Source organism: Triticum aestivum, chromosome 4D (assembly GCF_018294505.1).
Source record: "Triticum aestivum cultivar Chinese Spring chromosome 4D, IWGSC CS RefSeq v2.1, whole genome shotgun sequence".
NCBI classification, from domain to species: Eukaryota; Viridiplantae; Streptophyta; class Magnoliopsida; order Poales; family Poaceae; genus Triticum; species Triticum aestivum.
Genome location: NC_057805.1, coordinates 433,032,214 through 433,050,827, shown reverse-complemented (window position 1 = coordinate 433,050,827; position 18,614 = coordinate 433,032,214). Strand labels below are relative to the sequence as shown.

Here is an 18,614-nt window from a genome sequence, read left to right as displayed (position 1 = left end):
TATCATCCACATAAGCATGCAGATTGCACCCGATCTGATCACGAAGACAACTTTGCACACACCGCTCGTAAGTCGCCTGGGCACTCTTGAGCCCAAAAGGCATAGACACATAGCAGAGGGCTCCAAAAGGAGTGATGAAAGCTGTCTTCTCCTGGTCCTTAACTACCATCTTGATCTGATGATACCCAGAATAAGCATCCAAAAAACTCAAGCGCTCACAACCCGCCGTAGCATCAATGATCTGATCAATACGAGGGAGAGCAAAAGGATCAATTGGACAAGCCTTATTAAGGTCTGTGTAGTCCACACACATGCGCCAAGTGCCATTTTCTTAAGCACCAACACCGGGTTAGCCAACCATTCAGGATGAAAAACTTCAACGATGAACCCAGCTGCCAAGAGCTGGGCTACCTCTTCACCAATGGCCTTACGCCTCTCTTCATTGAAGCAACGAAGGAATTGCTTGACCGGTTTAAATTTTGGATCAATATTGAGAGTGTGCTTAGCGAGTTCCCTCGGTACACCTGGCATGTCTGAAGGCTTCCATGCAAAGATGTCCTGGTTCTCACGGATGAACTCGATGAGCGTGCTTTCCTATTTTGGATCCAGATTAGCACTGATACTAAACTGTTTAGATGAATCGCCAGGAACAAAATCAACTAGCTTAGTATCATCTGCCGACTTAAATTTCAGCAGGGGGTCATGCTCTGTGGTTGGCTTCTTCAAAGGTGTCATATCCGCCGGGTCAACATTATCTTTATAAAATTTCAACTCTTTTGTTGCACAAATAGGCTCAGCATAAGTGGCATCACCTTCTTCACATTCCAAGGCTATCTTCCTGTTGCCGTGCACAGTGATGGTGCCTTTGTAACTCGGCATCTTGAGTTGCAGATAGACATAACAAGGCCTTGCCATAAACTTGGCATAAGCCGGCCACCCAAACAAAGCATGATAAGGGCTCTTAATCTTAACCACCTCAAAGGTCAAAGTCTCAACTCTGGAATCATGATCATCACCAAAGGCGACTTTCGAAGCTATCTTGCGCACTGGATACGTCGACTTACCAGGTACCACACCATGAAAAACAGTGTTAGACGGCTTAAGATCTTTGTCAGTCAAACTCATACGACAAAAAGTTACGTAGTAAAGGATATTGATGCAGCTGCGTCCATCCATGAGCACCTTAATGAACCTGTACCCTCCAACCTGAGGTGCAACCACCAAAGCCAACTGACCCGGATTGTCAACCCGGGGCGGGTGATCCTCACGGCTCCAAAGAATAGGATGTTCAGACCATCTCAAGAAACGGGGAACCGCCGGCTCAATTGCGTTCACCGCCCTTTTATGAATCTTCTGATCATGTTTACACAAACTCGTAGAGAACACATGATATTGTCCACTATTCAGCTGCTTCGGGTTACTCTGATAACCAGATTGCTGCTGTTGATTCCCTTGACCAGACTGTTGATTGAAACCACCTTGATTGCCTTGGCCCTGGAAACCAGAACTTGAGCCGCCTCCACCAAATCGAGGCCCGTGAGAGCCGGATCCTGAACCGCCATTCGGGCCAAGATTATTGTGGAAAAATTTGGAATTTCTATACTCCCTCATGATGAAGCAATCCTTCCATAGATGATTGGCTGGCTTCTCATGCGTACCATGCTTTGGGCAAGGCTGGTTCATCATCGCCTCCAGGTTGAACTTGGGCCCACCAAGCCGGGGCGGCTTTCCCTTCTTACGCTGATTATTGCTCTGCGTATTAGTGTTGGCCACAAAGTCTAAACCGCCCTCAGCCTTGCGCTTACAATTGCCATTGTGACCCGCCGTGTTATGCTGCTGTCCCTTCGCACTGCCACTCTTCTTCCCTTTAGCCGCCTTCTCCTCATTAGAGTCGAGATCTTTGGTACTATTAGAATCGGCATATTTGACGAGAGCCTCCATGAGCTCCCCCATGTCATTGCAGTGGCATTTAAGCCGCCCCAGTTTCTGCTTAAGGGGGAGAAAACGACAATTCTTCTCCAACATCAGGACTGCTGAACCAGCATTGATAATGTCCGATGAGTGTATGATAGCTGAAATTCGGCGCACCCAATTGGTTGTTGATTTGCCTTCACCTTGGACGAAAGAATCCAAATCCAGAATCGACATAGGCTGCTTGCACGTGTCTTTGAAGTTTTGGATAAACTGGGCTTTCAACTCTGCCCATGACCTAATGGAGTTAGCGGGCAGCCCTTTCAACCAAGTACGAGCCGGCCCATCCAACATCATGGTGAAATACTTAGCACACGCATCATCGCTAACATCCAGCATCTCCATGGCCATCTCATAGCTTTCCATCCAAGCCTTCGGGGGTTGATCTGCCGTGTAATTAGGCACCTTTCGAGGGCCCTTGAAATCCTTGGGCAGACGCTCATTGCGAAGAGCCGACACTAAACACGGCACACCCAGGGTTCTAGAGGTCACTCCTACCTCCACAGATGCTGATGGATAAACCGGGGACTACTGTTGAGCCGCTAGCTGAGCCGCCAGCTCCGCCTCCCAATGCGCCCTGCCCTGATCAACAAAAGCCTGGGCATTGTTACAACCACGCGCCGGGTCATGCCCACGAGGTTGATTACGGTGTTGCTCACTGCTTGAAACTGTTGTCGAATCAATGTGCCTGCTATAACTCTAACTTGGTCGAGGGGTTGAATGAATTCACTCATGACTATAAGAATAATGTGACGCCCCCGATTTGACCGTACACTAATCATGCACGCAAACATGTACGATCAAGATCAGGGACTCACGGGAAGATATCACAACACAACTCTAAAACATAAATAAGTCATACAAGCATCATAATACAAGCCAGGGACCTCGAGGGCTCGAATACAAGTGCTCGATCATAGACAAGTCAGCGGAAGCAACAATATCTGAGTACCGACATAAGTTAAACAAGTTTGCCTTAAGAAGGCTAGCACAAACTGGGATACAGATTGAAAGACGCGCAGGCCTCCTGCCTGGGATCTTCCTAACTACTCTTGGTCGTCGTCAGCGGGCTGCACGTAGTAGTAGGCACCTCCGGTGTAGTAGGAGTCGTTGTCGACGGTGGCGTCTGGCTCCTGGGCTCCAACATCTGGTTGCGACAACCAGGAAGAAAGGAAAGGGGGGAAAAGGGGGAGAAAGCAACCGTGAGTACTCATCCAAAGTACTCGCAAGCAAGGATCTACACTACATATGCAGAATGCCAGAATAAGAGGGGGAAAGCTAATCCTATCGAAGACTACGCTTCTGGCAGCCTCCATCTTGCAACATGTAGAAGAGAGTAGATGGTAAGTTCACCAAGTAACATCGCATAGCATAATCCTATCCGACAATCCTCTCCTCGTCGACCTGTGAGAGAGCGATCACCGGGTTGTATCTGGCACTTGGAAGGGTGTGTTTTATTAAGTATCCGGTTCTAGTTGTCATAAGGTCAAGGTACAACTCCGGGTCGTCCTTTTACCGAGGGACACGGCTATTCGAATAGATAAACTTCCCTGCAGGGGTGCACCACATAACCCAACACGCTCGATCCCATTTGGCCGGACACACTTTTCCGGGTCATGCCCGGCTGCGGAAGATCAACACGTCGCAACCCTACCTAGGCACAATAGAGAGGTCAGCACGCCGGTCTAAATCCTATGGTGCAGGGGTCTGGGCCCATCGCCCATTGCAAACCTGCACGTTGCGTACGCGGCAGGAAGCAGACCTAGCCTAGCAGGCGTTCCAGTCCAATCCGGCGTGCGCCGCTCAGTTGCTGATGTCATGAAGGCTTCGGCTGATACCACGACGTCGAGTGCCCATAACTGTTCCCGCGTAGTTGGTTAGTGCGTATAGGCCAGTGGACAGACTCAGATCAAATACAAAGATCTCGTTAAGCATGTTAAGTATCCGCGAACGCCGACTAGGGCCAGGCCCACCTCTCTCCTAGGTGGTCTCAACCTGCCCTGTCGCTCCGCCACAAAGTAACAGTCAGGGGCCGTCGGGAACCCAGGCCCACCTCTACTGGGATGGAGCCACCTGCCCCTTCAGCCCCCACCTCCGAACATTATCATAAGTAATGTAACAGTATAAAGTATATAGCATATGCCCGTGATCACCTCCCAAGTGATCACGGCCTAGTAGTATAGCATGGCAGACGGACAAGAGTGTAGGGCCACTGATGGAACACTAGCATCCTATACTAAGCAGTAGGATAGCAGGTAAGGGTAACAACTGTAGCAACAATGACAGGCTATGCATCAGAATAGGATTAACCGAAAGCAGTAACATGCTACACTACTCTAATGCAAGTAGTATAGAGAAGGAATAGGCAATATCTGGTGATCAAGGGGGGGGGGGTCTTGCCTGGTTGCTCTGGCAAGAAGGGTTCGTCGTCGATGTAGTCGATCATAGGGGTACCGACAGCGGTCTCGGGGTCTACCGGAACGAAGTAACGGAGGGGGAACACAATAAATAACAGAGCAATCAAAGTATAACATGGCAATGTGCGGTGCTAGAGGTGACCTAACGCGGTAGTAAGTGATACTGGTGAAGGGGGAAAACATCCGGGAAAAGATTCCCGTGTTTCGCGTTTTCAGACAGATGAACCGGGGGGGAAGTTGCGAGTTCTCTATGTTAGAGACATGTGGCGGACGAACGGACTGTGTATTCGGATTCGTCCCGTCGTTCTGAGCAACTTTCATGTACAAAGTTTTTTCATCCGAGTTACGGATTCTTTTATATTAATTTTTAAAGTTTTAATTCAATTCTGGAATTAACAAATTTTAATTAATTAGAAAAAGGTAATTATTGGGTCAGCGTGACATCAACATGATGTCAGCAGGTCTACAGGTTGACTAAGTCAACCCTGGCACGTGGGGCCCATTCGTCATAGTCTCAGATTAATTAAACATGGTTAATTAAGTTTAATTAATTTTGTTAATTAATTAATATTTGTATTTATTTATTTAATTCCTTTTTATCCATTTTTTAAATGTTCCAGTGGGTGGGCCCCTACTGTCAGTGGCACATGGGCCATAGCAGGCTAACGGGTACTGGGTCACGGGCGTCGCACGAGCCCGACCAGGGGGGAAGCGGGGCGAGGCCACCGGCGGGCGGCCGCGGCGCGGCAGCGCCGGCGTGGGCCGGTGAGCGGTAAGGGGCGCGGGGAAACGGGGGGCTGCGGCGCACGCGCAATAGAGCGGCGGCGGAGGCGGGGAGCGAGGCGAGGCCGTGGCGAACGGGCAAAGCAGGCTGGCGGCGCAGGCCCGACGCTTCGAGCTCGTGCGCGAGCGCAAGCCGATGGCCGCAGTGGTGCAGAGGGGGACCGGGGTGCCGGAGCACAGGGTGCGGCGGAAAGCCTGGGTGAGCGGCGGAGGCTGTGGGGCGCACGCGAGAGGAGGTCGCCGAGGCGCCGCGTGTGCCCGCGCGTGTGCGGCCTTGGGGCACGCATGGGGTGCGGCGAGCGCTGCTACAAGAGGGACGACGGCGCGGTGACCGCAGGAAAAAAGAGGTGGGCCGGTGCCTCACCGGCGTTTGACGGGGAGAGGGGCGTTGAGGCTCGGGGTCGACCGGTGAGGAGGAGGACGAGGACGACGCGCGTAGACGGGGTAGGGGATCGTGGTCGAGGCGGCGAACGCCCTCGACGGGCGGGGATGGTGACGACGGGGTCTGGCGTCATCGCGGGCGCAGGGCGTCGGGGGCGTCGATTTCCCCCGACCGCATCCGCGTAGGAGGGAGGGTTGAGGAGGCGGGCGACAGCGGGGTAGCGCCGGGCGGCGTCGGCGAGGTGGCGGCGTGGTCAGCGTGGCGGGGTGGCCTAGCGAGCGGCGACGAGGTGCCTGCGCCCGATCCAGAACGAGGGGAGGCAGAGGAGGAGTGGGGGCGAGTGACGTGGGAATGGGGGGAGTGGGTGGACCGATCTAGGTCACCGGGGGAGTTGGGTGGGTTGTAGGCGCGGTTGGGCCGGGGGAGGGAGTTGGGTCGGCCTGGCTAGGCCATGGCCCAGTTGGGCCGAGCGGGAGTTCTTTCTATTTTCTTGTTTTTGTTATTTATTTATTTATTTCTTTTTGTTATATTTTGTTTCCTATTATTTTAGTTTTAGTAAAATATACACGTAGCATCTAAAATAGTATTTCAACTTAGTCCATAGTCACAAAAAGTCTAATCCTCAAATAAATTAGTTTGACATTTTATTAATTACAAAAGGTAATTAAATAATTGTTTTACTGCTGTTTTATTCATCCTATGGTATTTAATTATTTTATAAAGGTGTGGTTCTCCACCATAATAACCTATGCAATATTTGGTTCACTCCGAACATTTTAGTTTTAATATTTGAAAACTTTTATTGTTTGCTTGATTTTGAATTTGAATTTGAATCGGTTTCGAACTAGCGCGAGATTAGCAATAGTAATCTAAGGACGTGGCATCATTAGCAGGAAATTACTGTAGCTTAATTATCCGGGCGTCACAATTCTCCTCCACTACAAGAAATCTCGTCCCGAGATTTAAGAGGTAGTGAAAGGGGGGAAGGTTTGGTAACGAATCTAGCGGGTCTTCTCATCCTGGCTTGCTCTTCTCGAAGAGGCCGGTCCAATACATTGATGTCTTCATTTCTCTGCTTCCGGTCATCATGATGAAGTCGGCGTCCTTTCTTCAGGAACTCCATCGTACTTACGAAAGAATAAAGGGTGGGCATTCCGGGAGAACATACCTCTGCAAGGTCAATAACATCGAGGAAGGTGGCGGAAGTAACTCTCAAATTGAAACTTACGAAAATATCGAGAGCAAAGTAAGGAGGTATCATGGGAAGTTTCGAGCGGGCAGGCAATTGTTCGATGCCTGAAACAGGGCGTGAAAAGGGGTTCAAAGCAATGGGAATAAGTATTGTGTCTGATACCAGAATTGATGATCTCTCGGAAGGTCGCTCATGAATCACATACGAGGCCAAGTGCGAGGAATTAACTTTGGAAAACGGGGGTGTATAGGAGAGTCAGGTTTCGATCCTATGGAACTGTGGGTTATGGGCCCACCATGTGGGTTAAAAATAGGGAGGGTGATGTCATCTTGCATGGTCATGATAGCAAGGCATGTCAGAAAATAATCTGTCAGTTATGTCGCCAACAATGTCGGTACCAAGGGCGAGGGACGAAGAGAACCATATTCCTGCTCGTTGAACGAGGCGGACCAATAGGCAAAGTTCTCGTCCATCGGTGGCTACCGGAATGTTATCAACATAGTATCAGGGCCTTGCTGACAGAATCGTACACCGAGGTGTTTACATAAGTAGGAGAATATTACTGCTTATGTCATATAGATCACAAGAAAGGTTAAACAAAACAACGGAAAGGAAAAGGTGTTTATCGGAATAACAGAACAATGGAAAGGAAAATGTGTTTAGACACATATTTCAAGGGTATATCCTTCCCAAGGATAAGCAGAGCATGATATCCATGATCGGATCGAAAGTAGAAAACCATTTAGGTAAGGGGAGAGGAATTTCATGACATTACCCATACAGCGGTGTTTGGATAATTGATAAAGATAATTTGGCGTTGTGCTTCAAATGCCCTTATTAAAGATCGGAGTACCACAGACATGCTTCAAGATAGTATTGACATGGTCATCAGGTAAAGATCAGACTTTGGATACACAAAGGATCCATCAGGGACGACATATAGAATAAATCTTACAATTTCCTCATGGAAGAATGGATAACCTCGCAGAAAAGGAAACTATAACTATAGGTCCTCCGGCCAGGTGTGCTAGGCATGACATCACCTTACCGGGTCATGTAAAGATGTTATTACTCTTGGTAATATGTTCCAACCATCATATCTGACCGAGATTCAGATCTGATTGGTGTCAGGATAACTCAGACTCAGGAGGCCCGAGGAGAAAAGGTGCGACACAAATTGTCGAGATGACATCGTAAGATTCTCGGGAATTGAACTATGGAAGTGAGTTCCGAAACAAGAGTTCATCATTAAATCAAGGAGAAGTGAGGAGGTGGCTGATTGACTCAGCGACAATTCATTGCGATTTTCAACGGATGGATTTTCACACTTATGTGAATAAGGAGATAACATTTGTCAGATCAAATGATGTAATGAGGTATGCTCGAGGAAATCATACACAGTTAAACATTGGTTGAAAGGTGCACCCGAAATATGGGCTTAGGTAGCATGACCGATGTTAGAATGGTGATTCGATAACCAATGGTCTAAGAATGAAATGTCGACCATTAACTTCAAAGCAATATGGTTGCTAGAAGTACATAATCCAAGCAATAGCGTTCACCTGTTGGTATCCCGGCTAGAATCAACACGGGAACCAAGAAAGAATGATGATGGTGAGAAGTATCACTATACCAAGAATTTTTAAGAGGTGGTGAAATTCTTGCCACATTCTTGACATAAAAGACGGTAATACTCCAAGGTAAAGAAGAACAGATGCTGGATAGCAAGGAACTCAAGGTATAACACAAAACTCAATCAAGTTTGTGTTGGAGGGAAGTCAATAAGGTGGTCGATGATAACACAGATCATCGAGGGCAAGGATGGTATTTCTCATCATGAACTCAATTGATATCCTAGAAGAGCTCAGAATGCCGATGATGATCACGACACAATTGTTGAGAGATTTCATGAAGATGTAATCGGTCGACGATGACATCAAGTCAAAGGAATGATGAAGCGAAAGGTTATTGGAACCAAGGGTATGACACAACTCGAAATCAATCTTGTTGTTCAAGGAGAAATGATATGACGAGGAAGATCGACGTAAGATTAGCTCGCCATCGAAATTTGTGCTCCGGGAAGAAGGACCAGGTAGCATAGTTAAAATTAGCATGATAATGATGTATCCGTTCAGGCTAGGAAAGACATGATGGAGTATTAAAATTGTAAGCATTGAAGATCTCTAATCCTCGTTGAATCGTAGTGCGCACTCGATTCCGTTATCGGTGTCCTTGAGTGTCTAACAACTCAGAACCCGAGGAAAAATTGGAATCGGTGAGAATAATAGTAGATGAAGAACTCGTAAGGAGTTATGTAGTTCCGTGATATTCTCGAGATACCAGAGGGGTAATACTAGACGACAATCCAAAGTAGAGGTTGGACTGGGGTATTGCTTTGCAGAAGACAATTACTTCAACTTGTCCGAGAAATGGGATCAAAGAAGAACAATATGGTCGGAACCACAATTGCAAAGGACCAAATCCCGGATGTAAGATGAACTTATACCAAGGGGACAATTTATTTTTAAGAGAAGCTTTCATGATAAGATCTACATCGTGTCTATGGGCATGAACACAAAGTTCAAGGTCGACTCCCACTTCTCCAATGCATAACCTTTCACTCACTACTCTGATAAAATTAACTGAAGGTGAAGAACTACCTGGTGAATTACCAGAGGAGTATGACCCATGAAATCTTTTGGGTTCACACAGATTAGGAAAGGCATTGATTCAACCCACTGGGGCATCTTAGGAACATATACCACGAGCTTCAGGAGTAATGAACAATAGCTCAAAGGCAGAGCATGGTTGACAAAGGGAGAGGATACAGTTTACCAAAGGCATTATGTATCAGGGAAAGAACTCACAAGGTGATCAAATGTGAAGGAAACTGTCGGATAACAATCCAACAAGGGACTTGATGGTCAACAAAGGATCTTATGTGAGTATCGGTACTCAACCAGAAGAGGGAAGAATGCAATGCAACAGGTTATAGAATCATCTGAATAATTCGAAGCTTAAATGCAAAGGAATTATGATTACAAATCGAAGGATCAGAAGCAAACGCTCTGATCAAGGATGGATAAGTTGAATAGATTTAGGGGCACAATCAGTCAATGTTTGATTGGCGGAAAACTAGCTCATATCTGGAATGACGTCTGAGCCAGAAAGATAATTCCTAAGGATCAGCTGATGATTGTGAGCAATCACACACGTATTTAATCGAGGGACTCAAGATGATAATGACAAAGGAAATCAAGGAATATTGCTAGGCATATGGAATTAACCACAATGCAGCAGGCAAGAAGAATGTCAAAAGCACTAAGCTGTAGAGGATTCTTGGAAGATCGAATGGCATTTCAAAGCATTTTGTGAAACGCATGAACAACTGGGGATGAAGGAATCCTTGATAAGTGTGAGGAATTATTCACAGGTGTATGCACGCTGAAAAGATTTAGCAGTAGACACAAGGATACTCGGTATATTGAAAAGTATTCCAGGGTATCTAGTAATAGCAAGAGCAATTTGGAATGAAGGTATGGAAGAAAAATGTATGTAGCTATCCATAGTGATTTTTCGGTGACAGGGAATTACAAACACTTGTCACGAAGTCTCGAGAGAACATCGGAGAGTATCTTCAGAATCTTCTGGTGCAATCGGCGATCATCTGTAATAAGGGGCTCTCCAGGTGGATGTGATCACGAGATCCTAATGTTAGAGTTAGCAAAATCTTTAACCCGAATAGAAGAGAGATTAGAGGCCCAGAGTATAGACGAGGAATAAAAGATCCTAATACCACCCAATGGCGACGTGGGCCCGTAAGCCACACATCCATGTTAGTAAAAGTTTTGCAATGTCTAGACTCGACTTCGGCCAAGGAGTTTGGAAGGGGGATTCCTACAGGCAGTCGACTCTGATACCAACTTGTGACTCCCCCGATTTGACCGTACACTAATCATGCACGCAAACGTGTAGGATCAAGATCAGGGACTCACGGGAAGATATCACAACACAACTCTAAAACATAAATAAGTCATACAAGCATCATAATACAAGCCAGGGGCCTCGAGGGCTCGAATACAAGTGCTCGATCATAGACGAGTCAGCGGAAGCAACAATATCTGAGTACAGACATAAGTTAAACAAGTTTGCCTTAAGAAGGCTAGCACAAACTGGGATACAGATCGAAAGAGGCACAGGCCTCCTGCCTGGGATCCTCCTAACTACTCCTGGTCGTCGTCAGCGGGCTGCACGTAGTAGTAGGCACCTCCGGTGTAGTAGGAGTCATCGTCGACGGTGGCGTCTGGCTCCTGGGCTCCAGCATCTGGTTGCGACAACCAGGTAGAAAGGAAAGGGGGAAAAGAGGGAGAAAGCAACCGTGAGTACTCATCCAAAGTACTCGCAAGCAAGGATCTACACTACATATGCATGGGTATATGTGTAAAGGGCCATATCGGTGGACTGAACTGCAGAATGCCAGAATAAGAGGGGGATAGCTAATCCTGTCGAAGACTACGCTTCTGGCCAGCCTCCATCTTGCAGCATGTAGAAGAGAGTAGATGGTAAGTTCACCAAGTAGCATCGCATAGCATAATCCTACCCGGCGATCCCCTCCTCGTCGCCCTGTTAGAGAGCGATCATCGGGTTGTATCTGGCACTTGGAAGGCTGTGTTTTATTAAGTATCCGGTTCTAGTTGTCATAAGGTCAAGGTACAACTCCGGGTCGTCCTTTTACCGAGGGACACGGCCATTCGAATAGATAAACTTCCCTGCAGGGGTGCACCACATAACCCAACACGCTCGATCCCATTTGGCCGGACACACTTTTCTGGGTCATGCCCGGCCGCGGAAGATCAACACGTCGCAGCCCTACCTAGGCACAATAGAGAGGTCAGCACGCCAATCTAAATCCTATGGCGCAGGGGTCTGGGCCCATCGCCCATTGCACACCTGCACGTTGCGTACGCGGCCGGAAGCAGACCTAGCCTAGCAGGCGTTCCAGTCCAATCCGGCGCGCGCCGCTCAGTCGCTGACGTCACGAAGGCTTCGGCTGATACCACGACGTCGAGTGCCCATAACTGTTCCCGCGTAGTTGGTTAGTGCGTATAGGCCAGTGGCCAGACTCAGATCAAATACCAAGATCTCGTTAAGCGTGTTAAGTATCCGCGAACGTCGACCAGGGCCAGGCCCACCTCTCTCCTAGGTGGTCTCAACCTGCCCTGTCGCTCCTCCACAAAGTGACAGTCAGGGGCCGTCGGGAACCCAGGCCCACCTCTACCGGGATGGAGCTACCTGCCCCTTCAGCCCCCACCTCCGAACAGTATCATAAGTAATGTAGCAGTATAAAGTATATAGCATATGCCCGTGATCACCTCCCGAGTGATCACGGCCTAGTAGTATAGCATGGCCGACGGACAAGAGTGTAGGGCCACTGATGGAACGCTAGCATCCTATACTAAGCAGTAGGATAGCAGGTAAGGGTAACAACTGTAGCAACAATGACAAGCTATGCATCAGAATAGGACTAACCGAAAGCAGTAACATGCTACACTACTCTAATGCAAGCAGTATAGAGGCGGGATAGGTGATATCTGTTGATCAAGGGGGGGCTTGCCTGGTTGCTCTGGCAAGAAGGGTTCGTCGTCGATGTAGTCGATCACAGGGGTACCGGCAGCGGTCTCGGCGTCTACCGGAAAGAAGTAACGGAGGGGGAGCACAATAAATAACAGAGCAATGAAAGTATAACCTGGCAATGCGCGGTGCTAGACGTGACCTAACGCGGTAGTAAGTGATACTAGTGAAGGGGGAAAACATTCGGGAAAGTATTCCCGGTGTTTCGTGTTTTCAGACTGATCAACCGGAGGGGGAAAGTTGCGAGTTCGCTATGTTAGAGACGTGTGGCGGACGAACGGACTGTGTATTTGGATTCGTCCCGTCGTTCTGAGCAACTTTCATGTACAAAGTTTTTTCATCCGGGTTACGGATTATTTTATATTATTTTTAAAGTTTTAACTCAATTCTAGAATTAACAGATTTTAACTAATTAGAAAAAGGTAATTATTGGGTCAGCATGACATCAGCAGGTCTACAGGTTGACTAAGTCAACCCTGGCACGTGGGGCCCATTCGTCATAGTCTCAGGTTAATTAAACATGGTTAATTAAGTTTAATTAATTTAGTTTATTAATTAGTATTTGTATTTATTTATTTAATTCCTTTTTTATCTATTTTTTTTAAAACGTTCCAGGGGTGGGCCCCTACTATCAGTGGCACAGGGGCCATAGCGGGCTAACGGGTACTGGGTCACGGGCGTCACACGAGCCCGACCAGGGGGAAAGCGGGGCGAGGCCACCGGCGGGCGGCCGCGGCGCGGCTGCGTCGGCGTTGGCCAGTGAGCGGTAAGGGGCGCGGGAAAACGGGGGGCTGCGGCACACGCGGCAATAGAGCGGCGGCGGAGGCGGGGAGCGAGGCGAGGCCGCGGCGAACGGGCAAAGCAGGCTGGCGGCGCAGGCCCGACGCTTCGAGCTCGTGCGCGAGCATAGGCCAATGGCCGCAATGGTGCAGAGGGGGACCAGGGTGCCGGAGCACGGGGTGCAGCGGAAAGCCTGGGTGAGCGGCGGAGGCTGTGGGGCGCACGCGAGCGGAGGTCGCCGAGGCGCCGCGTGTGCGGGCGCGCGTGCGGCCTTGGGGCACGCACGGGGCGCGGCGAGCGCTGCTACGAGAGGGACGGCGGCGCGGTGACCGCGGGAGAAAAGAGGTGGGCCGGTGCCTCACCGGCGTTTGACGGGGAGAGGGGCGTTGAGGCTCGGGGGTCGACCGGTGAGGAGGAGGACGAGGACGACGCGCGTAGACGGGGTAGGGGATCGTGGTCGAGGCGGCGAACGCCCTCGACGGGCGGGGATGGTGACGACGGGGTCCGGCGTCATCGCGGGCGCAGGGCGTCGGGGGCGTCGATTGCCCCCGACCGCATCCGCGTAGGAGGGAGGGTTGAGGAGGCGAGCGACAGCGGGGTAGCGCCGGGCGGCGTCGGCGAGGTGGCGGCGTGGTCAGCGCAGCGGGGTGGCCTGGCGAGCGGCGACGAGGCGCCTGCGCCCGATCCAGAACAAGGGGAGGCAGAGGGGGAGTGGGGCGAGCGACGTGGGAGTGGGGGGGAGTGGGTGGACCGATCTAGGTCACCGGGGGAGTGGGGTGGGTTGTAGGCGCGGTTGGGCCGGGGGAGGGAGTTGGGTCGGCCTTGATGGGCCATGGCCCAGTTGGGCCGAGCAGGAGTTCTTTCTATTTTTTTGTTTTTGTTATTTATTTATTTCTTTCTTTTCTGTTATATTTTGTTTCCTATTATTTTAGTTTTAGTAAAATATACATGTAGCATCTAAAATAGTATTTCAACTTAGTCCATAGTCACAAAAAGTCTAATCCTCAAATAAATTAGTTTGACATTTTATTAATTACAAAAGGTAATTAAATAATTGTTTTTACTTATATTTTATTCATCCTATAGTATTTAATTATTTTACAAAGGTGTGGTTTCTCCACCATAATAACCTATGCAATATTTGGTTCACTCCGAACATTTTAGTTTTAATATTTGAATTTTTTTATTGTTTGCTTGATTTTGAATTTGAATCGGTTTCGAACTAGCGCGAGATTAGCAACAGTAATCTAAGGACGTGGCATCATTAGCAGGAAATTACTGTAGCTTAATTATCCGGGCGTTACAAATAAGCCGCCTTTTGAGCCACAGCTGTCTGGAGAAGCTCTGTGGCCCTCCGTGTCTCTATCGCCTTGAAGACTCGCCTTCAACTGGGAGAGCCGCCAATTGTGTCACCGCAGCAATCATGTTCTCCAAAGGGTTAGAATAATGACCCGGCGGCGTCGGAACATGCCGAGGTGGAGTCACATCCAACCGAGGCGGATCCGTAGCACGTGGCTGAACCGGTGCTCCAGTTACGGGCGCCTCAACCGCCCGGTTCACCATAGGCGGGTCACTGGTCCCTGCCCCAGGCGTGTTGAAAAGGTTTCTCGCATCATAAACCAGAGGTAAACGACTCTGTTGTCTCCTTCTCATGATAGCATTTGAAGCGTTTTGATCCAAGGTAAGCCGGAAAGACTCTGCCTGAATCCGTTGTGCCTGAGCGTCCAAAGCAGCCCGCTCCGTAGCCATCCTAGAGTTTTCAGCCGCCAGTTCCTCCTTAGCCTGAGCTATCTCATCTAGCAGATTTGCCACATCAACCTTATGATGTTCCTGAGTGTCCGGGGTCACCTCCACCCCCATTAAAGTCGCCAAAGCCTGCAACAACTCTGTGAGAACTTGAGCCGGCGGGCGCGCAGGGCCGCTAGCACAAGCCATCGCCGCAACCGTTGAGCTAGAGGTCATAGCCGCAGCGGTTGTTGAACCAAGCGTCGGCTGTGTACGGGCCATGAAGATTGCCACCCTGGTCGGCGGCTCATAGGGGTCCGGAATACTATCGCTATCGGAACAGCCCCCAAGCCGGCCGTCTTGCAGTTGATACATTGAATTGGTCTCGCCGGTTGACGACTCACCATCAGAGTAGATGGTCGTCTCACCACCAGACACAGATCCTTCCTCAAACTCAGCCCCATGGATAAAACCAACAAAGGCACGCTTCACGGCGGGTTGAACCTGGGCGGATCGTCCACGCTGAGCCGTCTCGATGATGTCGGTGCAGGTGTCCGGCTCAGGGCCCGGTTCGCCGATCTTGCCGATGAAGACGTGGATTCCGCCGAAGGGGACCCGGTACCCGTACTCAATTGAGCCGGCCTCGGGGCCCCAGCCTGCGTTGTTGATGTAGAGCTTGCCGCGACGATTCTTGATCATCCGGCCCACAGCGTATCCCTTGATCCCTTCAAAGATGCCCTTTAAGAACTCGAAACCACCGTGCGCTGGCCCCATGGTGGGCGCCAACTATCGTGGAGTTGACACGGCAGATGTCCTAGCAGAAGGACTTAGTCGTGGAGCCATCGCAACTAAGTTAGCTTAAAGGGGTTAATCGGGACAAAGGACACCGAGAGTTTATACTGGTTCGGCCCCTTGCGGTGAAGGTAAAGGCCTAATCCAGTTTGGGGTTGTATTGCTTGGGTTTCGATTACTAGGGAGCGAATACGCATGACCTAGTTCTCGATCTCTTGTCTCTTGCCCCTAACTCGCCGCCGGGTCACCCCTTTATATCACAGGCTGATGCCCGGTGGCTTACAGAGTCCCGGCCGGCTCATACACATCGTGTCCGGTCCGGTGACTAACTAAGCTTGCCTTACAATACAAGTTATTCATGTGGCGGTTCATCCCCTTGGGCCTCAAGCCGCCTCTAGGTCTTGGGCCGTCAATGAGCTTGCTATGACCCGCCATCTTCATTGATAAGTCGCCACTGGTATAACCCGGCCCCTCTTGTGCGGTTCATACCCAATAGTTATATCCCCAACAAAAACGAATTGTTTCAGCTGGATGAAAATTAGGTGATTGCTCATGAATTAGCATGGGAAAACACCCATCAGGTAGGTCATTGCTTCACGGGCGAACTAGCTACCACATTGTTATGGTTAATTTGTCCCAATCACCTACCAAATGCTGAGATCATAGCCTCATGTTGTCAACACTGGCATGGAGATATTTGCTGAGTCTTTTAGTAAAAGGAAAGAAAAAGCTGAGTAGTAGAGTGGTGTTTAATTCTAGCCTACTTCTTGCCTTTTTTAATTATCTAGTGGGCATATCTTATAAAGTCCTTTCAGGAAGCTAAAACTTCAAAAATAAAAAAGCTGTTCAATCAGCGAAGTTATGTGGCTCATATGCTTTACAATTATCTTTTTGTGCATTCTAAAAAAATGTGCACACAAAATCCCAATTAACTATTATAATGCTTTGCAATTATATACACACAAAAGCTGACTTAATTGGTCATTGTTCTTTACAATTTCATCCGAAACCATAAGGAAAGGAGAAAGAAAGAAATGATCAAACCACATTGTGGCAGGTAAGGCTTGGTTTCCATTGGACCTGCCTGTTCTCCACCAACGCCAAGAATCTGTAAACCTTCCCAAATACACACAAGAACACCAGCCCGGCGACGAGCCCGTACACGACCGCGCTCGCCATGGCACCCTCTGCAATCACCCAGCCGGCGAGGTACACGGCGTCGCAAGACACGAAAAGCCAGCCCGCGACCTCCAGCGCCGACCGCGTCCACGCGCTCAGCCGCTCCTCGCCGTAGATCCGGCACACCATCCTGGAGCAGAGCGCGAAAATGATGGCCAGCGCTGTCTTGGACAGGCCCCGGTAGAGCACCGTCCGGCCGCCCACCACCAGAGGCTCCATCCGGCAGAGGCAGGTGGCGCACTTGCCGGAGAACCGCGACCACCGGAGCGCGTCCGTGCCCGTGTAGTAGGGCAGCACGACGGCGTCCAGGTACAGGCTCGCGTGCAGGATCCCGGACACGGTGGACGCCTCGAGCACGGCGTAGCGCACGTCGCCGTCGGCCTCGTTCCGGAACGCCAGCGCCGACGCCTGCAGCGTGAGCAGCAATGCCGGGCCGAGCCGCGCGAGCGGGAAGACGGCGTTGATCCGCTGCCCCTTGGCGAGCACCAGCAGCACCAGCGGCATCAAGAAGGGCCCCGACGGCACCAGGTACTTCCGCTTGATCCGCCAGACGCCACCGCCCGCCGTCGCCGGGCTGCCGCCGCCAGCCCTGACGATCTCTACCACCGTGAAGGCCGCCGCGGACAGGAGGCAATAAAGGGCTAAAACGGCGACGAGGGCGCCGACGGCAGCCGAGTAGTCGCCCGGGTAGGAGCTGTCGCAGTAGTAGTGGTAAGGGCAGGTGATGAGGTCGGTGGTCTCCTCCAGCTGCCACCTGGTGCACTTGACGATCTGCCTCGTGATGTTGCTTCCATGGCCGCTCCACGCGCTCGCCGCCGCCGCCTTGCCGCCACCTCCGAGAACAGAGAGCACCTGATCGTACGACATGGCCGCCACCGGATCAGCCAATCCTAATGGTGATACGGCGATGATGTTATCTTTCTTATCCTTCTCCTCTTTCTTGATCTGCTGCAGCTGCTAACAGCAGTGTGCATTCTGCATCGGGGTGGCTAATGATGGCTTCCCTGCAGGAGCTCCTCCACCTGCTCACTCATCTTATGGATCCCCCGTACCATGCTGCGCCTCATGGGTGTTGGTGTGGTGCTCATGTTGCTTGCAGAGTGTGGGATGGGGATGGTTTAGCTGATGGGCCCCTTGTACCTAGCATCCGATGGAGACAAGAAAGATAGACTCGAGATGACCTGAGGCTCGTCAGCGACGATGGAGATAACAATGCAGACATGTAGTGTAACTTGTTGGTGAATGAATTGTGAATCGGCCAAAAAATTCAGCTTAAAGGAAACAAAATCAGTTCTTGATGGCTTCCGGACAGAGACACGTCAACTCCAAGGCGTTGCGTATTGTGACCGACAGGTCACGTTTCCCCGGCGAGAGCGCGTGAGAACGAGACATCGGGGTTCTGAAAAGTTAACGTAAACTGCGAGCGGGATCGGCGCGCTTTCGGTAGCACCAGAAGCGGGGTGGTTACCACAGTTTTCCCCCCCGAAACTGCCGTGCCTCGTGCCATACTCTCTGATTTCACTTCCAGTGAATGAGTGCTGAGTTTTTTAGGTCCTTCATCCAAAATTTTGCTAGTCCTGGCGATGGACCTTCTGACTTTATTTGTGAGACATTGGTAGTTGGGAGCGCTTGTTTAACTGTAGCTATAGTTTGTTGGGGGATTTGGTGGCCACCGCGTCATCATTGTTGCACTTTTCTTCTGGATAACTAATGCACATTATTGATCAAGTAGGGCTTGTACAAAGTACATATCTTTCTTGTT

At 50.0% G+C, this 18,614-nt stretch overlaps 1 protein-coding gene across 1 annotated transcript; it reads right to left on the bottom strand.

Annotated features, from left to right (window-relative positions):
- Positions 1 to 16,624: 16,624 nt before the first annotated feature.
- Positions 16,625 to 18,020, bottom strand: LOC123100206 (uncharacterized). The gene has a single exon (XM_044522168.1). It carries the CDS (start codon positions 17,717 to 17,719, stop codon positions 16,712 to 16,714), a length of 1,008 nt encoding a protein of 335 aa, XP_044378103.1. The 5' UTR covers positions 17,720 to 18,020; the 3' UTR covers positions 16,625 to 16,711.
- Positions 18,021 to 18,614: the final 594 nt, after the last annotated feature.